Raw genomic sequence first — 23,593 nt, 5'->3', positions numbered from 1 at the left:
AAAAAAACCAAACCCAGAAAAAGAGAAAAAAATTCGGCACGTTGCAAAAAAATTGTCCGACATTAAAAAACTGAAGTTGCGCCAAGAGCAAGGTGAAACGCTTGAGTTGAATCAACTAAATAAAATTTCAATGGAGGCTAAGTTCTTGGAGGAATTAAAGATATTAAAGCTGACCGCATAGATAACATCTGAAACCGACCACATTTTTTAACTGCCACACAATATCCATGCCGTTCAAATTATCTCAAAATTTTTAGGGTTGCAAATATGTAAATGGAAAATTGAGATTAAGTATTAATCTTTATTTTGTATTTACTTTTTGTTTGATAGTGTACAAAACATATTGTATTTATTCCAAAACAATAGAAACATCTATATTCAGTGTAAACAGTTATTATTGACAATAAATTTATGTTCGGTATGCGGCTTTATTCTTTAAAATATGCGTTTGTACGTGCTGCACCGTGAAATTCGTGCGAAACTATTCGTTGGGCATATGGCAGGTTATGGCCGACTTCGTCAATGTACTACTGCAAAGCATCGAATGATTAATTTAACGTTTTATAACACTTCCGCAATATTTTATTTAATTTTTTTGTCGAATTTTTAAATGTAATAATAGATTAATAGAGCCTATCGTTGCTTAAAATGTAAAATAACCATCAAAAACACACTATTTTAACCTTCTGCTATCAGATATAACCAAGTTATGACCTAAAAACATTTATTTCAATATGACTAGTTTCTATTTCTATTCATTTTAGGCGATGATATGTAAATGGCAAAAACTGCGTACGATTACCAGTTTAATGCGTTTCAAAAAAAAAATACAGTAATTCAGTGATAATTCAGTTTTTAACTTGGACAATCCTTGAGTTTCAATAAAATACAATATGAAATTATCTGAAGCAACAAATAATAATAATTGACAAAAACAAAATAGTAAATCGCCTGAACTACTTGTTAATAGTGTGCACAAAGGAACTTCTTATTTTTTATTAAAAAATAAAAAGCTAAATTCTATAAAGCATATTAGCGTCTTGTTTTACTGTCATAGGAGTAGCTTCCGACATGAGCGCTGCAAATTCAGAAAACAAGCTATGTATAAACCCCTTTCTGGAAGTGAATAGTAGTCATCATTTAATAATCAGAGACATGAAAAAATTGCCAGTAAATTATTTTGTTTTATAAAAGTAAAAACATAGCGCCACTATTAAATAATTAAAGATTAACTTGACAGAAGTTAGGAAAAAAAAATATTTTTTTAATAATGCCTGTAGGTGTTCATTCAGTATTTTTTTTTTATTTAATTTCTTCATTATTAAATTTCTTATTGATACAATCATTCTTTTCGTATGTTTTCGCCGGTTGACATTCCGGGATCTTTTTGTCAAGAGTCATTTCTTTCTTTCCCTTGGATTTGTTTTTCTTAACTTCTTTTTTGTCCCACAGTTTAGTTTTTACTTATGTTGCCAGTATTACCACGGCCTGGCGCTTTTGGTGGTTCTGCTCCCAAAGTTATTACATCTTCCTAACATTTTCGTCTTTTTTTTACTTTGTTATTAGTATTTTCTCTAGCGCGTTAGGGCTTTCGTGTCCTAAGGGTTTCAAATTTTGTCTTCAAATAAAATTGTGATAGAAATCAATCTTATTAAATTCAAATATGGTGCAAGAAGTTTTTTAAATAATGATATACATTTAATTTGGTAGATATAACATTAATACCTAAATTTTTTCAATACTTATTAAACGCAATTACAAAGGCGAATCGCCTTTCGTTCGAAATATCGACGATGTCTCCGCTTCCGTTTCCGCAACAGCTTGTTCTTCAAACATTCGCTAATATGTGCATACATACATATCGACGAAGATTTTTGCGAGTTACGGATACATATACATATATGTATATATATATTTGGCTCGGTTTTGCAAGGTTCAATTTTTCCTTCTGGAAGGAACATTGGAAAGTTGTTCAATTAATTTAATTTAATTGTAAGCAAGCGAATAGTCCCTGAAATTTGATGCTGGTTGCTTTTGAGGATGTTCGAGCAAGTAAATAACTGTAATTGCGACACTGTTGTTTGCCTCCAGATACTTATATAAATTTTGGCAATATGGCTGCCATATTGACTTGTGATGCTGCGTAGAGATAATTAATTGTTTGACAGAAGTCAGGACAGACATATGTCACATGTATGTGCATTTTAGTAGCCACTATGATCCCGGAGAGAGAGAGGAGAGGAGCGGCACTGGCGGCAGGCAGCAAGTATGCGCCACGCCAAGCTGCTCCTAGGAGGATATAACCTCTCCAGGTTTAAGGAATTAATTAACCTCCCCCGTGAGAAATTCCGAATCCTCGTCGCAGTCTACACAGGGCACTGCAGGCTCAGGAAGCACCTGTCCAACATGTGCATGGTCTCCTGTGCTAATTGCCGGTTCTGCGACCTGGAACAGGAAACACCAGCCCACCTTATCCTAGATTGCACAGCAATCTGTGGAAAAAGGCTTAAGGCCCTGGATTCCATCTTTATTAGCAGGGATCACATCACATCATCACCGGGTAAAAATTCGGTTCCGTTCCGGTTTCTTACACCCAACTGGGAACTGCATTTTTCTTTTGGGTTGATTGTGGTGAAACCTGCTTATCACACTGAGCGATAGCAATGTGTGGTCAGATCTTATATTTATTAAAAAAGATTGTGTTGTTACAACCAAATTTAAAGCATCACTCTTTACCTTACACACAAAATTTTGTGACTTTTATTTAAATAGAAGTTAAGTAAGGAATGTGTATCTAATATAGCAACTCTGTTGCTATTACAGTTTTTGATAGGTCGTTTTGCATTTAACGTTTTACCCGGCGTAAAACACTAGTGGTCCACGAGCACTGCGCTTATCTGGCGGCGTGGACCGTGGAAATAAAATAGATTGGGGAATTATAAATTTATATTGGTTGTAGGCGTTTTCAACATAAATAAAATTTATTTGTTATAGGTCTTTCTAAAACAAAACAATTAGAAAAGTGCCATTATACGAACAACTTGACAATCTTGTGCAATGTATATAAACTTATATAAAACGTGCCGGGTAGAACGTGTTAACGTAACGATATTAAGCTGGTTTGTAGACATCGAGTCTTTATAACCATATTTCAATGGGAACAAAATTGGTGAATATGACCAATAAGTATTGTTACATATATCATTCCTTCCATTATATTTCTAACCAGCCACATACGCTCACAGTTAATTATGAATAGTTTACTTCATTAAAGTAATAAATGGGATATAGAAAAGAGCTGACACTTTCCTATTCAAGAATTTCAAACGAAATATTTTTGTTAAATTACAAATGTATTTTTGTTCTCACTAAAACACAAGTTTAATTTCTTCTATTGAATGAGCCACCGGTTGATGGTTGAGTTAATTGTAAACCACGAATATTGTGGAAATCCAAGAGCTTCAACATTTCCTTAGTGTCAGAATCAACTTCAATTATGTCCTGTTCCAAAGCAGATACAGCTGGTACATAATTATCACGACGTTCTCGCTCTTCTTCTTGCAGTTTTATGGAAATGCCTCTAACTTGAGAGTGTCGCAAACGACCCATTAAATGTGTAACATATCTAAAAAATTAGGATATTTAGTACAATGTTATTCTCAGTTTACGCCATAAAACTTACCCAGCAATCTTATTCCTCAATGGCTTTGTAGGAATAATAGCGACTTCTTCACAAATTCTTTTATTTGTGTGGAAATCCAACGTCAAGCGCGTGTAGTATTTCTCAATAATGACCTTTGCGGCCTTCTTAACTGTTTTAGTTCGAACACGACCCTATAAATTGCAAAAAAAAATAATTAGAAATTTAATAATAAAGAGTGGCATGCTTGTATCAGTCATATTACAAATATAATTTTACAAAAAACACTATTACATTTCAACATTAAAACATAAAATCCTCTTACCATGGCGAACGATTAAGCGGAAAAGAACAATACCAGCCACAAGTAGGTTGTGGAATCATTCCACCGAACACACCGTATATTTCACACTGTTCAGCTTCTGTTAGACTTCCTTCAGACAATTCAAAACTGTTGCCTGTTATCACACATCCCAGAAAACCACAACTACCGAAATACCAATTCATTGATAGAATTTTCGTTACAAGCTATACATTCTTTGTGAATTGTAAACATATTGAAACTGAATTAAATAAAAAGCAACCAAGTTTTATGTTTTTACTAAACATAACTGCTTGTGGCAAAACGCATTTAAAGCGAATAGCATTTTAACGCCAATATCAAATTTGAATTATTATTTTTTTTTAATTGCAGAAGATAATAAATAAAATATAATTCTAACTTAATATTAATAAATGTGTTCTAACAGATTCATTTATTTACATTGTACAAAAGATGCCAGAATAGAATGTTTAATAACGTAAGGCTTATGTATAGTTAGGTTGCGAGCCAAACGGCAAGATTTTGGCCTGTGTTGAAAAATTAAGTCCCAATTGAAAAAATATAGTTTTTTTTTTAATTTCGTGTGTGACTACTTTTAGAAGAAAATTATGAAAAGATTGCAAAAAAAATTTTGATTGCACGATCCTTTCAATTGAGATTGCAGAATTGAAATGTTATGTAAACATTAATGCAATATAATGGGGTATAGTCATGCTTCTGGGTAAGCAGTTACAATATTAGGGCTATACCCAATTTCTATTTTTGCGTCCTTGACGCGCACTCTGGAAACGTAAGTAACCCTTATGTAAAATGCGCGAGCAACCCGTGAGGGGTCTAGGGTTACGTCTAAAAGATAAGAAGCTCAAGCTGGGAGCCATTCCGACATATTCGGTTTAAGAGTTCGCAGAAATCTAATTGCAGCGTCTCTTTGGGATCCGCCACGTAGATCCCACTCCCAATGAAACAGAAACAACCGCCATGAATAAAAGACTCCACTTTTGATGATGACCACAGCAAAAGTAATATTATTTAAGAATATGCCCCTTAAATGCCTTTTATGAGCGGCAGGACTGCCCCCGCAGCGATTTAAATATTGTGCTTGTCGATCTTAACGCCAGGGTGGACAAAAGAGCCATCTTGGGTACAACAATTGAAAATTTGAGCCACCATGGCGAAACCTCTCCAAATGGGAGGAAGCCGATCGACTTCGCAGGGGTCCGAAACATGGTTGTCTGTAGTACTAGATTCAAGCACAAGAAAATTCATTAAGCTAATTGTCGAAAAGGGATGCGAGGGATGCGAGACGCAGCATACGCAGACAAAAAAGAAAGAGGCCGAAATGAATGATTATGAATAGCTTGAGAAGCTAGCCGACTAGGGTTATGCTCGAAGATTCAACGAAAAGATGCATCGACTAACGGAAGGTTTCAAAACAGGGGTATAGTCTTCCAGGTCCCAAAGTGGTGATCTAGTAGTTAATGTTCAGAACATACTGAAGTTATGGGAGGAACACTCCTCCAGCCGGCTGAACGGCACTGAAAGCGTTTTTGTATCCAGATAAACTTAACGATTTTATGTGCATAAAATAAGTGAGCTGACTTATCAATCTCTGTAGAAAACTCCTACAGAGACTTATTGGCTTTCTGGCGGCGTTTTTGCAACACGAATTGAAAGATTTGCTTCCTGTGCTCACTACCACACCGATTTTCTAAAATCCCATCAACGTTTCATAACTACACCCCGCGCGAGGGGCGCGCTGTTGTTAACTCGGCTATAATCGTGTCAGCTGTGTCTACACCAGTAAAGAAGAAGAAGATACTTTAATCCCTTTGATTTCAGTGCTTTTCTCTAATTGCCCATTCACAAAGAAGTGAAGCAACAAACAAATACTACTGCTCAAAGCATAAAAAGTTGATATCTGATTCATATAAAACATTTTCTTCGCATTGTTTTAGATTTTTGCTCTGATGTTCGATGTGTGCTGTAAATTAAACCTATTTAACCGATTTACTCATTGCACAATTTTACCTATTTCACAAATGGTAATAGAGAAGTGGTAAAAGTTTTAAAGTTTGTTGGGAATAAATATTACGGCGTGATTGTGTGATGGCAACTTTGCTAATTGGAATTAATTTCAAGTTATCGATATTAATTTCACATTTCTAATTTGTTTACCTCACAGGTAAAATCGGATTGCAATTGTTTATATTTACAAAAAATAGTGATCGGTAATACTAATGACTTAAAAATGCAATATTATTTGTTTAGTATAATTTAAGTCCAGAAGTGTTACAAAGTGCAAATATAACGGGTAGGGTGATTAATATTTATATATACCAAGAAATGAAATTGCATGTTATTTACATATATAGTACAAAGATGGTATATTATAAATAAGTTGTAACATAAAGAAGTAGTACAATTACTACTAGAAAACTATATATTGTTGGAACCTCCTGTCTTAAAATTCTCTAATTTCGTATGTGGAATAATTGTAGAATACCTTCTCTCGAATTTAGTGCTAAATCGAAGGAGCCTCCCTTAAGTGATAATAGAAAAGTATATATAAACTGAACACATTGATTTGAACTGAAAGCTAAAAAATTCAATAAATTCAAATACATATGTGATTTATGGACATACACATTTTCATGAAGATCACTAATTGATTCTACCTATTAATATATCAAATAGTGCGCAAATATCTTTAAATCATAATTAAAGTTTTTCTGGAACTCAAATTATTGATGCAATACCAGAGCTGTGTTGCACTAAGCAATGTTACTGTCCCTTGGAAGAAAAAAGTAAAATATCCCGGTATTATTAAAAAATGTATTTATAAACAACACTTTTTATATACATATTATTCATAAAGTAAATATTTTATTTAAGATCTTACACCCACTCATTAATCATATATCTGTTCCAAATACAATAAACTGCTCATTTTTAAATAAATTGTGCAACACATAATTTTCTAAAGAGCGCCAGTCTGGGCCAGTATTCCAAATTGTCACTTAAGAAAATTGCAAGTAATACAAAACCAACTTTTAAAAATTATATTGAAACTCCCCCGGCACCTCTGCCATTTCTGGCTAATATAGAGCTGGTATCGGTCAAGTGCTGAACACATAGAGCGCGACAGACTGCAGCAGCACGACAGTGAACTGAAAACGTCGTTGTGCGTCTTACTACATGTACATTTGTGAGAAGCAACAACATAACCATGGATAATATGATACGAGACTCGCATTGGCTCTCATTTTTCTCTCAAACGCGTTCCCTGATTATTTGACAGCGAAGGAGATCAAGGAATTTCGATTAGCTTAATGTAAATTAATTAATGATTTTGCATTTTAGTTTTTATATATGCATGCATTTTCAAAGTGTTTAATTTAGTGTTTCGTATAATTTATTAAATACCCAATCTAATATTTTTCAGCAGTGGCATCATTGGCAAATGTTATAAAAAATGCGAGTTTTGACAGCTCTCTCTCGAATCAAAGAGTCTCGTATCATATTATCCATGACATAACAATGGCCGGCATGTACACAAAACAACGCAGTTGTCCATTTTGCATGTACACAATTTCGTTGTGGCCTACTAATTCTTTTCACTTCAATGAAATTTTAATATTTTGTTCAAAGTGAAATTTTTTATGCAAACAATAAGTAAATAGGTAAATATTTTTGCTTTAAATTATCAATTGTTATTACAAATGATATAATAGAGCTATAATAGAGCTATTTTATGCTTTTATTTGTAAAATAACATCAAATTTGTTAGAGCTGTGAATAATTTTACATTTTACATATTAGTGGCATCACCATTCCACCTCATCTCCCTATCTTCCATTCTACTGTCAACTCACTGTCGTTGGCAAATATAGGAGGATATTGAAGTTAGCGAGAGCGACAACTGTCGGCCTGCAGTCGTGTAGTCGTGCAGCTGTCAAAATACCAGTGTCCATAGGAACGTGTGTATTTTAATATTTGACAGATGTAGTTTGCAGTATGTCGCGCTCTATGTGTTCAGCACTTCAGACTTCATAAACTAACGTAAAATTATAACTCCAATTGCTGTCATTTTGAATTTGTTTCATAACTATGATTATTAAGCTTTTCATAAGCACTCGTGGCCAATTAGCTTATAAAAAATTCAGCCGATCTTATTGTTTTTAAAGAGAAACACCGACTAAACTTCGTGCTTCAATTAAAAAAAAAATTAAATATTAATTGCAATTATAGTGTAAATGAAATTAAATTAAAAATAAAAAATATCAGTTAGTTTTTCATTGCATGCCAGTCTCTTACATTTCGAGCTCATTTTGTAAAGCTCACTATCTTTCTATTTTTCTATAGCTGAATGTGTTTTGTTTTTAATTTTTAATATTTTTGGTTAATAACATTAACTTATTTCTTAAGGGGGTATTCTGGTCTAGAAGCATGAATTTCAGGTAATTTTTAAAGTGTCGTAAAAAAACGGCAATTTAAATTTTTACTATCCATTTTTTTATTAGTTATTTGTTAATTAAGAGTACAGAAAAAAATTAAAAACTAAAAAAACTAAAAAATTATGAGCTGACGAAGTGGGGGGTCTCTAAAAATTTCCACGTGACCATACCTATGATTTCAACCCTCCTAGTTATCTGAAACCAAAAAAAAAAAGATTATTAATCTAGAATAATGTCGCAATGGCCGGAACTACGGAAAGTGGGGAAAAAAAATTTTCACAAAATGGCGACTGCCTGAAAAAAAAACTTTTTTTGGATCACTTTTTCTGAATATTTCGAATTTTTTTAAAAATAAAAATACAAATTTGGGGATGGGGCTAGTTTCAACCATAGACAAGCCTATAAAGAAGACTATACAAATTTTAAGTAAATCGGTACAGTAGAACCTGAGAAATCGTGGGCATCGTTCCGAAAAAGTCAGTTTTGGAAAAAAACGTTTAAAGTTTCGCGTAAAGTCTTTTGTTCGATTAGTTCCGGCCGAACCAGTTTGGATGCCGGGTCAGAAAAATGCCTATATCTCCGAAAATAGTTTGAATTTTGAAAAATCCTCTTGTACACATATTCTTGAATAGTTAAACTTTGAAAATATAAAAAAAAAAAACGATTTTTTTCAATTTCTAGACCAGAATACCCCCTTAATAAAAAATTTCTATACCGCTATAAAGTGTAGTCAAATATGCACAATACTTGAAAATTTTGAGTGGTAAGGATTCAAACCGGACTGACATGCAATGAAAAAAAGATATTTTTTATTTTCTTAATTTAATTTCATTTAAACTATAATTGAAATTAATTAAATTATTATTATACTTTTTTTTAATTCAACACGAAGTTAGTCGGTGTATCACTTTAAAAATAATAAAATCGGCCGCTTTTGTATAAGCACAGAAAAGCTGTTTTGTGTTTTACTCATTAAACGTAATAAATTAAAAAATATAATTAAAAGTAGATAATAACATTTAGTTTACTTCCACTTACTAAAAACATGAAAAAGCCAAACTGAAAAAACTCCCGAACGAACGAAAAAGACCGAAAAAAATTTAAGAAATTATAGTGGTAAGGTTTGCGTGGCCACGAGTGTATACATATGTATATTCATACATAAATTACTAGTATGTATATTCATACATATGTATTCTTAATTTTTTACCAAATGGGTTTTATTTCTAAATTTTGGCGTCTAATTATTTATTGTTATAATTAAGTTTGAATCATAATAATAATTTTTAAAGTTAAGTAGATAAAACAATTAATTTACCTTTATTTTAATTTTTAGTCGACACCACTTGTATACTTAAATTTGTCCATAAATAAATAATTACTAAAAATAAATAATAATAATTAATTTTTTTAACTATGTAATAAATAAAACCCATAAGTCGCATATTTATATCTATATTCTTAACCTGAGGAACCTCCTCTATCTATCTATATCCATTTTAACTCCGAATTCGGGGGATGCAATTCTAAGGTTCACTCCAACACAATTCTGCTTTCGCGGCCTTCAAACGAATAATCCCGGTCAATCAAACACCGTGATGTGTCAAGAGAGACAGGTACTGTGCGATTTTGCATTACCTAAAAAACATGTTTATGATTCCTGTATTTGAGGTATAATTTTGCGTTTTGTTCGTTTGAGAAACTTAACTTTGTGCCTGAAAAAGGGTTCTTGTTGTTTGTCGAAAAATTTCAAAATCTAACAAAACAAAAAAATTTGCGTTAACACCACCACCACATGATCAATGCGATATATCAATTATCCGAATTTTGCAAACCGAATGTTATTATTCAAATAATGCTCTATTCGGTTAATACGGTTAGTCAATTAGTCGAATACCAAGAGTTCTATTCTATAAACTTATACGAGTATACATACGTGGAAAAAAATTGTAGAAGTTGAACGCTTACTATATAGTCGACAGAGAACTGTTAACCGGATAAAAATGAGCAGTTAATGGAAAACCGGTTAACTCGGTTAGTCGAATACCAAGAGCTCTAACATATGTATTTATTTTTTAATTTTTTTTTTACACATGGGGAGCAAAAAAAAAATTTCCAAATAACAATTGGGGGAAAGATACGCATGTTTAATTACGAAGAAGCACCATATGGAAATTATATAGTTGACTAATTGAGCAGACTTTGTATTGGATTTTCCAATTTGAAATGATGGCTGGTCAGAATATTACTACAGTATTGTAGTGACTTATGAGTTCAGTTGCAAGCTCCTTCGACCGACGTTTCGTTAAGTCCAATTTTCGTCGACTCGTACGAGCAATTCGCCTGGTAACTGGCGATTACACTCGTAATTTTTTGCTCCAAGGCCTGAATCGAAGCGGGATTTCCGCATAGATTTTAGACTTCCCATCTTCTCACAGGAAAAAGTCTAACGGTGTCATATTACCTGATGTTGTTGTTGTAGCGGCAGAATTGTGCCGAGTTGACAGTCCTTGACCGGATAAAAAATTCGGGTCAGTTCCGGTTACGTAGACCCGACTGTCGTGGGATATAACATGATCTTGGCGGCGGGCTCAATACTTGAAATAATCTGCTCATCGAAGTGTTCTCTCATAATCGGCGCCCAAACCACACCAAACCGTTGTTTTTTTTTTTAGATAAAATGGCAGCTCTTGAATCTCTTCAGGTTGCTCTTCGTCTCAAATGCGGCAATTTTGCTTCTTTACATACCAATAAAGCCAGAAATGGGCCTGATCAACAAAATTAGACTCGAAAACGTCGGATCGTCTTAGAACTTTTCAAGAGCCCATAGGGCGAACCGATGACACTTGGGAAATTTTGTATTGTAACTGTATTTTGAACGCTTTCAATTTAAAATGCGCCAAGTCGTTCCACGCGATAGTCCGAGTTGCTGCGAACGGCGCCGAATCAACCCACCACAAGCTTCGTGTACATTCTCAGCTACGGCTGTTATTCCTTCACGTGATCTATTCGGTCGAATATTATCTAATAATGAATGCAAAGTCTCAAGATGGGTAATTGTGTTGCGAATAGTACGTTAGTAGGCCGATTATGTTGACCATAAGTTGAACGTAGCGCGATAAACACATTCTTTACAGAACGTGAATTTTCGTAATAAAGTTGAACGATTTGTAAACATTGGCCAGTAAGTCTTTCCATGATGAAATTAAAACAATACTGAACAAAAAAATATGACAGCTTAACGCGACTCTCGCGTGATCTGTCAAAAAAAGGCTTTTGAAAAAATTACCTCTACTTGGATCACCCATTATTGTGTTGTAGTATTAATTTTTTCGGAACTCCGTACATTATAGCTTCTAAGGGAGTGTCTGTCACTCTCAACTGGTGAAAACAACTTTCTTTAAAAGTATGAAAAGTTTTTGGTCACTTTTTTGTTGCCTTTTAACTAAATTCACTTTATTCCGTTGAAACCACTCTAAGGCTGTTTTGTTGTGACATGAAGCGAGGTCAGGCCAAAAAAAACGTGGACACTTCACTCCCACACAAGAAATTTTGTAAACTTTTTCATTTATAATTATTCAGCAATATTTTCTTAACAAAATCTTTCGTCAGCTTCTTAGCTCATTGTTTTGTGGTCTCGTTCCTGACGGCGTTTTTGTCTGAATCAAAAAATTCTGAACAATCTTCCTCGCCAATTTCCTTTCCGAAATTCTCGAGTCTTTCCCGAGAAAGGTCATAACGATTTCCGCCTTCTCATGATCATGTGCTCCCTACTTTGTACCGCAACCTTTCTTCCTATCACACATCTTCCTTAAAGCGTTTAATAACTTAAGAGTCGCGTTTCTTAATAATCGGAGGTCAAAAAACTCGCCGATTTAACATATACTGTATAAGCGACGTATAACACGATTAGGTATTGAGTGATTTTTTCGTGTCGATAGGCTTAATTCTACTACCTTAATCAATAAGAAGTTATCATTTTCCTTTTTTTGTATGAAACGTATGATTGATTTGAATATTGAGGTTAGCCTCTGATTTCTAAAGAACGAGAGGACATATACATATTGTATTGTAACGGTTACCGATTTCCCTTTACTGGTAGAAATACATATTCTTCTAAAAGGCGTCTATGTATTATATTCTACGTTAGTGTACTAATATCATGCCAGAAACCCGATGTTCGTGTTTCCTTTACGCTTGTTGCCAATATATTTTAGTGATTGTTGTTTTTGGTATAGTTTTCTAGGTTCATTTTTAATCCCACGGGATTACTTATTTATTGAAGATGGCTCCAATTGCTGTTATTTATTTCTGCAGCACAACAAGCCATCCTCTGGGAAGCACATTCATTGGTAATTCGTAGGCTATTATAAAGTTGTATTTACATATTTCGATTTTAATTTTTTTTTAATATAAATGTAATATGCATTTGTTTAATTAATATCCCTATTACGAATTTCAACTCCACTTGGTTGAATTGACGTTGAAGCAATTCAACTTCAGATCAAGCAAGCTTTTTTGGTATTACGATTTTCAACTATTTTCAGTCGAAGTTTGATTTGCGCTGGCAACCTAAAAAATTAAGATTTGACAGATAATTAAACTGCGAAAATTTTAAACGAAAATAGTATTAATTTAGTTATTGCGTTCGAAATGGTAAGTAATTATTAAAATTGACACTAATTTTGTATAAATTACGATGAAAAAAGTGTTCAAAGCTGACGTGATGCGCATAAGAAAAGCTTACGTGATCACTCAAATCCATTCAAATTTCCTAACACCAAGTAAGCCAAAATTTTATTGACACTTAAATGGCTTTTAAATAATGTTTATTGCAGATTCATAAGTTATTTCAATTTAATTGAAGAATTATTTTGTTTTTTTATTAAATGAGAAGAAGAACGCTGCCACAAACTCTCAATTTCCTTTGTGCGGGTAATTATCATGAATACATTTGAAATGAAAACACCAATGACTTAAAAGGAGCAAAACACTTCAGAAATTTAATTTAATTAAAAAATACATATGTATATTACTAGAATTAGTAGATTGAATCGACTCTTTACGTTCGAAACACACTAATTTTTATTGTATTGATTCCAAATTTTAGTTTTTTTCGTCCAGTTCAGGGATTTTACTCCACGAGTTCAAAAAAATGTTCACCTTTCCATGGGCTTGTACTACTTAATAACTGTTTAAAATCATTAGAAATTATAAATAAAATAGTTCTTTTTACCTATGTATTTTGATTATATTTTCCTAAAAGAATTCATGCTTGTGAGTAGTTGAAAATTTTTGATACTCTAGTCTACCCTTATGGCACGGAGTTGAAAAACGTAATACCAAAAAAAGTTGAAGTTTGACAACACTTCACCCGACATTTTTTTTTTACGGGTTGAGTTGAAAATTTCAAAACTTCAACTAAAATGCAGTTGGGTTGAAAATCGTAATAGGCATAGGTTTAGTCTTTCATATGTATGTATATATATATACCTGTTTTTAATTATTCTGTTTTTAAATTATTACAGGTATACACAAAATAAGAGGCTTTTTTGAAAGAGACAACTTTCCTAATAAAAATGGCTAAATTTAAATTCGACATCAAATGTATTTTTAGTCAACCCGTTGTACAAATATCATCCAACTTGTTACCTCACACATTTATAGGTGATAGAAGAATGGCCATGTAAGTACAATTATGCAAATTTAAATAATATTATAACCATGTTTATGTTGCATGGCTTTTGACTTTCGATTAATTAGGAGCGAAAGTAATTTTTGGTGGATATTGGTGAACGTTTCCAAATAAATAATTTACAAAAATAAATATCCGCAACATAACTCCAATTTTATGGAAACGTCATTCGTTAAATAGCTCATATTAATTCAAGATATTATAATTCCTTTTTATACTCTTGCAACATGTTGCTACAGAGTATAATAATTTTGTTCACCTAACGGTTGTAGGTATATACTATATATAAATGACAGTGTGAAATTGGATGAAATCCGCTCACGCTCCATATAACGGTACTGTTAAAAATTACTAAAAGTGCAATAAATCCGTAACCAAACACGCCAGAAACATTAACCCAGATGGTTTGAGGGAGCTTTATTGGAGCCGGTGTAAAAATTGGACGATGGGCGGATTTTTTGGTAGAATCACTTTTCTTGGGACCCGTAATATTCTTTTCATATTTCTGTGTCACAGTGGGAAAATGGGCGAAATCGCACTACCACCACGCGTACTTTCCATATAACATAATTTTAAATTCAATTTTACTTTCCAAGACACAAATCGGCGAAATTGGGCGAAAACTTGGTCCAGGCCGCATATAACTAATATCAGGATTTTCGAACTTCTCGCTGATTTTACTGCATATGATTGGTGATTGTATTTGAGATACCTTAATGAAACCCACGGAACATTCTGTTAGCATGTGGCATAATTGTAGCTAATAGATAAAACTTCCATATACTACATATAATGATTTTCGTTTTTCTAACAAACCTTATACCGAATATACGAGTATATATTTGCTTGGATTCCGATCCTCAGGTTGACGTTTAGCACCTTATAGTATTTCCCTGGCTAAGATTCCTGTAAGTTGTAAGAGTATAAAATGTTCGGTTGCATCTGAACTTAGCCCTTCCTTATATCGCTATATACATTATTCGTGTTATAATATTACATTATTCATAGTAGTTCATACATACATACAATAAAGAGGAAAATATCAAAGTAAGGAGGCAAATTTGAGAAGTGTTTTGGCGCCATTTCTCTTGAGCATCTTAGATATAAACTCTTTGAACCCTCCTACTAATTTGTGGGAATCACTGAAGTTAACTAATGCAGACTTTGCGTACAAGAGTTTTAGTCTCAGTGTATGCGTACTAAACAGTGACCAGTTTGAACTCTTGACACCGACTGTGCCATGGATAACTTAATTTTTACTCAAGATCACTTGCTCCAACATACGAGTATAGGCATATAGTATATCAGGGAAACCAATTCGTTTCGTCAAACGTTGAAGTGTTAGGGGTATAGAAATTAAATTTAAAAGCGAATAATTTATCAAATATATTTTCACTTTCTTCTTTTTATAGGGATGTTAGTTCAAAAGTGTCTCAGATTATTGACCGGTTAGGTGAACTTTCAGCCGTAGCTCAGAAACTGTCCAAGCCTATTACATCAGCACAAAAGCTGCGAATGTCTGAAAATCAAACAGTCTATCTTATGGCAGATATCAACGGATGTGATGGGTGAGTAAATTTTAATTTTATCGAATATTGAATTACAATTAAATTTCTTCTAATTTGGAATGAAACTTTTATTTTAGTATTTTTGCATAGTCAGTTGAACCCAAGTTTTTAATGCTGAGAGGCGTTATTCTAAATTGAAAAAGATCTGAAAACTATAATGTATTCACTGCATAAACCGAAAAGTATGGTATCGACTCCTCAACTTTAGATCAATTAAATTAAAAAATTCAACATTATAAAAGCACACCACACTGTACTTTCAATGGGCTTTAGATTTTCTAAAGCCTAATATTTCAAAATTCCTATCGTTAAGTTTTTTCCTTTTGAAATCAATTAAAATAGTCCTAATCGAAGAAAAATAATCATTTCGCAGGGGGGCCTGAAGTTAATGGAGTGCATATTGAGCCAGATTTTAGCTATTTTATGAGAACGGAAAATGTTGCCTTAAATTCTATTTAATTCATTTAGTAAATGAACTAGTTTTTGTAGAATATTTTGATACTTTTACGACGGATTTCTCAAACTCGATTGATAATTCCATTTATGTAATAAAGTGTTGACAACTATAATAAAAACAAATTGAAAATTTAAGCTTGGTAAAAGTTGAACATGGCACTATGGAACAATGTGTCTTTGTTATTAAACAATATTTCAAAAATAATGAAAGCTTCGCGGCCTGATTTGTCCATTAAAATTATCCTAACTGATAAAGGACATTTTCACCTTGATGGGCTTGTTAATCGCCAAAATAGCCGATTTTGGGGTTCAGGGCACCCACATGTGATGGTTAAGAAACAAATGCATCCATAACGAGTCATTATTTGGTGTAAATTGTGTGCTGGAGGCATAGAACTTTTTTTGAAAACGAGGCTGGTTAAGCAGTGACTGATACTGATCGGGTCAATATGTGGTTTCAATAAGACGGTGCCACATGTCATACAGGCCGAGAAGCAGGTCGTGTACTCTGTCGTAACACCATTACATTTCTTTTTATGGGGTTATTTAAAAGCGCAGGTTTATTCGAAAAAACCCATAACCACGCATACTTTGAAGGAGGACCTTCAACGTTGCATCAGTGATAGCCACATTTATGCAGAATAGTCCGATGTGTTATTCCATAAATAACCCTTATGATTCAATAAGAAAATGCGAAAACTGTGTTTTCTTTCAAATTCTAATATTTCGTTCATTTAGGGTCTATTAAGGATTATTTTATATATTATATTTTAGTTTGAAGTGCTTTAAAAGAATGTTTTTTTAGTTTTTTAAACCATATATGGACATATATAATTTAGCTACACAATGGTGTTTTCACTTTCTTTAAGAAGAAGACGTTGCATAGTTTGAGAGGCACTCTTTGTTTGTTGTAATGCTTCTTAAACCACTAGTGCCACTCAAATGTGTATATTGGCGTTTTAATACTTTAGTACTAGTAAAATCGTTATAAAAAGTCAATCAGAGCAACATAAAAGGGTTAGTCTTTTCGGATTTTCATTATATGATATATCATATATAAATACACGCTATATAAAGAAAACCGGAAGTTCGAAATTTTTTAATAATAGTATATGGGATTAAGGAAAGTATTAACATGATTTTTTGTTGCTTCGAAACACATTATTACCAGAAAAACACGCTTTCTGTAAATATGTAGTCGAGCTTAGGCACTGAGATTACTTATTAGGTATCTGTCCGATTGCGCCGATCGTTTTTAACGAGAATATACCTTAACACATTTGCGTTAGCGTTGCATTAGCGGATTTGACAAAAAGCCTGTGCACTGATTTTTTGTTATAAAGGGGTTAAAAATAGTATATATTTATATCTGAGCCATTCCCAATCTGCTTTATTGTTTACTTTGGATTTTATAATTGTTTTCGCACGTGGCATGTTTTTGTACGACATGAGACTGCATGACGGCAAGGGAATCGTAAAAAACGCTGTCATTCGAAAATGGGCGACATGGCACTCGATGTGTTAAATGCGCTATGTTTTTTCCGATTTATATAATGTAAAGTGAAAGAATCAGTCAAAAATTACTGTATGAGCAGTTGCCGTGATAGTAGTCCGATCATTAATTTAGGTTTTGACTTAATAGAAGGCTGTGCCACACCCGTCCTTAATTTTTTTTAAATTTTTTCCTCCCATACTTACTGTAAAATTGAACGCTTATGACTATAATATATTGGCGCGATGGCTTACAATTATAGCCATATTTTTCTTGAGCTATGCCTTCCGGACTTGGAGATATCAAAGACATATCTGGTAGAGAATTTGTCCCGTTTTTTTTTCTTTTTTATAGCTAATTTGTTTAATTTTTGAGATCCTTCCTTACATCCGGTTCACCAAGGTTTCCTTGATTTATTACTTTTTTGAAAACTTTCAGTTTGAGTGATTCATTTTATGTAATTTTGATCTGTAAAATAAATTGTTGTACATCGTGGTGACAACTTTGTTGTTGTCTTCCGGCAAAACCGCTTACCAATTTCCACATCTTGGATTGCTAAAGAAAATATATAATATTGATTGCTACTTCCTACCACAAAAAAGGATAAAAATCAATGTTACTTAGAAAACTCAAAAAACATTTGAAGAACGATATTTTTCGTAAATTAAGAAAATAAATCGAAAAAATAAAATACACATAAAAACAAGTAAACAGTTGTAGTTGTTTCCTTCAATAAATACCTACAAGTATTTATTTTAAATATATCCATTACTTAAGCTCTGAAATTCGCAAAATACTGCATGCAAGTGATCTTGAGCAGTTCTTGATTTTGACATTTCTAAACATTATAATAAAGAGAGATAATAAACTGGCGACACTATTGCCGACGATTGGTAAACCGTAGCCATTCTTGATGCATACATACTATATTCATTCATTCATTTGAGGCTATTATAGAAACGATCGTCACTTGTTATGTGTTTTGTTTTATTACGAAATATTATTCTTTTGCTAGTGTTCTTTTATTTCGTTAATATTATTAAACTTCGCTTAAAACGTGATCAAAAAATTGTAGCGTGAAGAACACATGAAAAATTTCAATTGTTTAACAAAAAATTATTTAATTTATTTAAACAAATGGATCGTGAAAAATATCTATAATGTAGCACGAGTAACTCCTTCAATGGTTGTTTGATATCGTATAATCTTTACGGATTATACTGAATATATATTGTATATTGTCGCAACAGGTCTTCGAAGTCCTTAGTGTCATCTAGGTAATATGTTCACTTTACATATCTCACAAACTATCAAAGCTATATCAACCTAACTTTCTGAGAACAATTTCTCCAAATTTTCCTATCTTAGAGATTGATTAGCTTCTTATTAGGTTATACATACCGGTGAGTAACAAAAAGAGCCAAAAGAAGTCAACGGCATTCTTAGTACTCTTTTTTATAGTACTCTTGCAACTTATTACTACAGAGTATTATAGCTTTGTTCACCTAATGGTGGTAAAGCTACAACAAACAAATTCGCCCAGCACAAATATTATAAGAACTCCTATCGATAGTGTGAAAATGGATGAAAGCCCCGCTCACTCCCCATTTAACGGTACAGTTCAAAACTACTAAAAGCTCGATAAATCAATAGCTAAATGCGCCAGAAACGTGAACATTTGCCGCCGGAAAGACAAGGCTTATAGGGGCCGGGGTAAAAATTGGACAATGGGCGTGGCACCGCCCACTATTTGGTGAAATCCCTTATCTCGGTACCCAACTAACCGATTTCGACAAAATTAAGGTGGTATTCTCTTCATATTCCTATGTCACTCTGTGAAAATGGGTGAAAGCGGAAAATATCCACGCCTACTTCCCATATACCACAATATTCAATTTTATTTGGTTCTTTAACTTTCCAGTACACAAATCAAGAAGCATTTGATATAATGGGACTTAGCACGAATAATGCCTTTTGTGTATGCCACTTTATGACAAAAAATTGTTCAAATCCAACCAAAACTGTTCAAGACCTTAGGTACCGAATATATTCTGCTGATTTTGTATAGTGACTATGTATAATGATTTTGGTTTTTCTAACAAATCTTATGCTGAATATATAATGGGTTGTCAAAAAGTCTTGCGGAATTTTTATTGAATTTTTTTTTTACTGAAATTGAAATGAATATTTGATGACTCATGCCCAGCTCTTGACCGATGCTACGGCTGCTACCATGCCGGTCTCTTTCGACCAATTCAGCGATTTTATCCCAATTTTCGACGACAGGCCTTCCGGAGCGTGGCGCATCTTCGACCACCTCTACACCAGAACGAAAACGTTGAAACCATCGTTGTGCGGTGGAAATGGAAACTGTATTGGGTCCATAAACTGCACAAATTTTATTGGCGGCTTGAGATGCATTTTTGCCTTTATCGTTAGTAGTACCGTAAAATATGCCGTATTTTCTCTTCAATCAATCAAACATGTGTTAGCGCGTGAAGTGAGCTTTCCAAAAAGGTATAGCATGACCCAATGCGACGAATAAAACTAGAACTACGCGCTTTCAGCGCCAACTAGCGAAAATACCGCAAGACTTTTTTGACAACCTAATATGTAGGACAGTGTATAAGTTATATATGGTGTATGTATATACATATAAAATTGCTTAGATTCCGATCCTCTGGTTGACGTTTTACATAGGAAGGCATTTCCCTGGCTTTGATTTAGCCCTTTCTTACTTGTTTATAATAAAATACTTGGGATTGCAATCTACACAAAACAGTAAAAATATTTATAAATACATATATGAATCGTATTTTTAAGCACATTTACTTTTTCTTCGCCTATGCGTATTAAGATAAATATATTTTTAATTAACTCCATTTTTTGTTTTCAGAGATGTCGTTATAGGACTTTTGAAAATTGGTACCAAAAATTTATATCTCTTCGATAGTTCGGGTCAGACGAGGAAAATTGACAAAGCCCGTTGTATATTAGATTTTTACATTCACGAATCGAGACAGCGTATGGGAGTTGGAAAAATACTGTTCGATATAATGCTTACAGAGGAGCACTGGACTCCAGTTAAATGCTCAGTTGACAGACCATCCGAAAAGTTAATACAATTCTTAAAGAAATACTACGGCTTGGAAAAAATTATACCACAAGCAAACAAATTTGTTTTGTATGAGGGATTTTTCGACGAAGATGAAGATGATGACGCTAACAGGTACGTTTTTACATTGCACAATTTATGAATAAAAGCTATTCTTTGTACACTTTGTATCTCCAGCATTACCTGACAAATTAGGTCCCGAAATAGTGTTCAAAATTATTAAAGGATAAATGTAGTAGTTTTGACGTTGTGAGGGGCATCGGCTTTGAAACTGTGAATTGTGCAGAAAACTTTATGAAACTTCATTTTGTTAGAAAGATGGTAGGATCGAGGTAGTTTGAATTACTTTTGTAGACATTTTCCGAAGCAAAGTATGGAAAAAGGTACCGGTCGGTGTGATCGTTAAATGCTCAATTCCCACGACACCGGAATTGACTCGGATTTTATCCGACCAAGGGTTGTTTTTTCGGCGAAAAAAATCATTAGATGCTGGCAGATTACTGCTGGTTCAAGAAAGAAATTGCCAACTGGAAATTTATAGAAGAAAAGCTCATGAAAGACGTTTTATTCAAATATAAATATATTTGGTTTCATAAATTGCGTGCACAATCATATCCAAAACTGATTTTATATAGAATTTAATTTAACTGATTAGACTCGAAGAAACCGTACGTATAAAATTAATGCAATTTGAAAAACACTTCGAGAAATGTAGAATATATTAGAAAACTTATTCTTAATTGTCAAATTGAAAGAATTCAATTATTGATTCCTGGAAAGTATACACATATATTTTTCTTCAAACAAAAATTTTCACAATACTCGTATATCGAAAGTATTATATATAAATATAGAAGCATTTTTAAATGGAAGCCAGAAGAGGCAATCTTCAGGCTCTGCCCAAACAGCAATCATCGAAAATGCAGGTCGTAGTAAGTTTATTGAACAACGTACATATGTATAGACTTCGCAAATATTTTCATTTGTTTTCTTTTGCAAGAAAACGGCTAGCGAGGTGAGTCTCACGCCCAGTCAGGCTGCAGAGCAGGCCAAGTTAAATGTAAGTTGTGGTAACTTCTCTCTGAGTACTTTAGTAATCAATTAGTGCTGATTTAGGAGCGAAAAAATCCGTTGGATGCATTAAGTCGCTTATCATTACGACCACAAGGTGTAGAAAAACGATCGGTAAATTTATTTAGCCTTTAATTCCGAAAATAAAATCCTTTCTAATAAACACTAACGTGCTTTAATAAGGGTCTGCAAGATGTTGATGACGAATACTTTAAAAAAAATATGTTTTCCCGTACGCATTTAAATAGACATGCGGTAAAATTATCGAATTTTGAAATTATTTACAATTGATATTATATGTTAAATAAGTGGTTTATTTAAATTCTAAATCTATACAGGGGCTAAATGACTCTTATGAGCTTCAAGGTCACACAATTTCGCAGGTAACCCTTATATTTATATATATTCACAAGTAAAACTCAGCACTAAAGTTTTCTCTTATTACGCAGGCGCAAGGTGATGCTTCCAATACACAACAGCAGCAGTATCAAGGCAAACAGCCGTACAATCTAAATTCCACTCACGCTCATCATCCAACATCGTTGTCAGCGCAACCAAATCAACAAACAACAGAAATCCTATCACAGCAACAAGTCCCCAGCCATCAACCCCAAACAACTTCAGCACCAATGCAGTGTAAAAATCAGTTCAAAGAACCACATGTAAATTATTCTTCCTACTTCTTTTTAAATATTTATAAATAAATTATGTGTACGTACGTTTTTAAACTCACTCAACTCACATCTTCTATCTTCATTTTCTCATATTTGCAGTTATCACAGCTACGAACTGAGGCCCGAAATCAACATCCTCAACAACAACAACAACAACAGCCCATACAATCATCTCCTGTACCTGCTCCCGAACCGGAATTGTGCACAACTTGCCCTAATTGTCAAACAACGATTTACCTTGTTCGAGGACACGATACCAGCAGTGAGCCCGCACAAGGTTATACCTCAAACCAACATGATACCACTGGTAGCACAACTGCTAATTAGCACATTACTTGAATTGCGATCGCTCTTTCTGTGCGCTATTTCAAAATAAGCAATTTGTTTTTATGTCAAGCCAAATTTTTTGTAATATAAATTTTCCAATGTAAAATTTTTAATAAAAATTGTAGCTATCATTAAAATGCACTTTACGTCGAGTAAACTTCGAGTTAGTATGGTATATAATAGTAGATTTATTTTATTTTTTGCATTTGAACTCAGAGAACCATTGGAAAACATATAATGGTACCATCTACTTTACATTTATTTTACGTGTCACGATGGATAATGTGATATATTAAAAACTTGTTTAGTGCTTGCGAGATTACATACTAGAGTTTGTTTTTAATATTACTAACTAATAGTATTAGTTTCGTAACTTTTGTTTTATTATTTATCTTATGCAAACAGAACATAGTTTTTATCACTTCGCCAAAAATTAAAATGATATTAATTGTCGAAATGAGTTGCATGCAATGTTTTTTCTTAATATTTGTGATTCAAAATATGCTCATTATTAAATATAAAGTTATTGATATTTTGACAAATATGTTTTTGAATCCTATAAACGTTGTAAAACAGCCATTTCCTAATATCCTTTCATAATAATCAAGTAAATTTTTTTGGAAAGAAAATTTTTTATTTGTATTACATAATAACCGAATAGAGGTAAAATTTAAAATTAACACAAGCACAGGTGTAAACATTTTTCTTTATTCACATTTATAGAAGTAAATATATCGTCAACTAAAATGCAAAATAACGTAACAACATTTTCGGAAATT

The 23,593-nt window shown here is 33.2% G+C and overlaps 3 protein-coding genes across 5 annotated transcripts in view; 2 read left to right on the top strand and 1 right to left on the bottom strand.

Moving 5' to 3' along the window:
- LOC120778351 (eukaryotic translation initiation factor 2A) overlaps window positions 1–828 on the top strand; it is a 12,834-nt gene extending 12,006 nt beyond the window's left edge. Inside the window, exon 4 of the mRNA XM_040110139.1 lies at window positions 6–828. Coding sequence (XP_039966073.1) covers window positions 6–181 — 176 coding nt within the window. The 3' untranslated portion in view covers window positions 182–828. The remainder of the gene's footprint in view (window positions 1–5) is intronic.
- Window positions 829–3,332: 2,504 nt separating this feature from the next.
- LOC120778595 (40S ribosomal protein S17) lies at window positions 3,333–4,041 on the bottom strand. The gene is made up of 3 exons (XM_040110466.1): window positions 3,966–4,041; window positions 3,683–3,834; window positions 3,333–3,625 (listed from the first exon to the last, which is right to left on the bottom strand). Exons 1-3 carry the CDS (start codon window positions 3,966–3,968, stop codon window positions 3,382–3,384), a joined length of 399 nt encoding a protein of 132 aa, XP_039966400.1. The 5' UTR covers window positions 3,969–4,041; the 3' UTR covers window positions 3,333–3,381.
- Window positions 4,042–6,130: 2,089 nt separating this feature from the next.
- On the top strand, window positions 6,131–23,097 carry LOC120776900 (alpha-tubulin N-acetyltransferase 1). Of its 3 annotated transcripts, XM_040107962.1 has the most exons (7): window positions 20,925–21,674; window positions 21,743–21,802; window positions 21,859–21,927; window positions 21,997–22,068; window positions 22,152–22,196; window positions 22,263–22,475; window positions 22,587–23,097. In XM_040107962.1, the coding sequence occupies exons 1-7, from the start codon at window positions 21,609–21,611 to the stop codon at window positions 22,812–22,814; spliced, it is 753 nt and encodes a 250-aa protein (XP_039963896.1). In that variant the 5' UTR covers window positions 20,925–21,608; the 3' UTR covers window positions 22,815–23,097. The 3 variants fall into 3 exon arrangements, with proteins under 3 accessions (XP_039963897.1, XP_039963900.1, XP_039963896.1); XM_040107963.1 differs by lacking the exons at window positions 20,925–21,674; window positions 21,743–21,802; window positions 21,859–21,927; window positions 21,997–22,068; window positions 22,587–23,097 and adding exons at window positions 6,131–6,273; window positions 13,945–14,102; window positions 15,524–15,679; window positions 20,524–20,856 and having other exon boundaries at window positions 22,263–22,317; XM_040107966.1 differs by lacking the exons at window positions 20,925–21,674; window positions 21,743–21,802; window positions 21,859–21,927; window positions 21,997–22,068; window positions 22,587–23,097 and adding exons at window positions 6,168–6,190; window positions 13,945–14,102; window positions 15,524–15,679; window positions 20,524–20,856 and having other exon boundaries at window positions 22,263–22,317.
- Window positions 23,098–23,593: the final 496 nt, after the last annotated feature.

This window comes from Bactrocera tryoni, chromosome 5 (genome assembly GCF_016617805.1).
Source record: "Bactrocera tryoni isolate S06 chromosome 5, CSIRO_BtryS06_freeze2, whole genome shotgun sequence".
Lineage (NCBI taxonomy): Eukaryota > Metazoa > Arthropoda > Insecta > Diptera > Tephritidae > Bactrocera > Bactrocera tryoni.
Note: the sequence above shows the minus strand (reverse complement) of the source record. Positions and strands in the feature narration are given on the sequence as shown.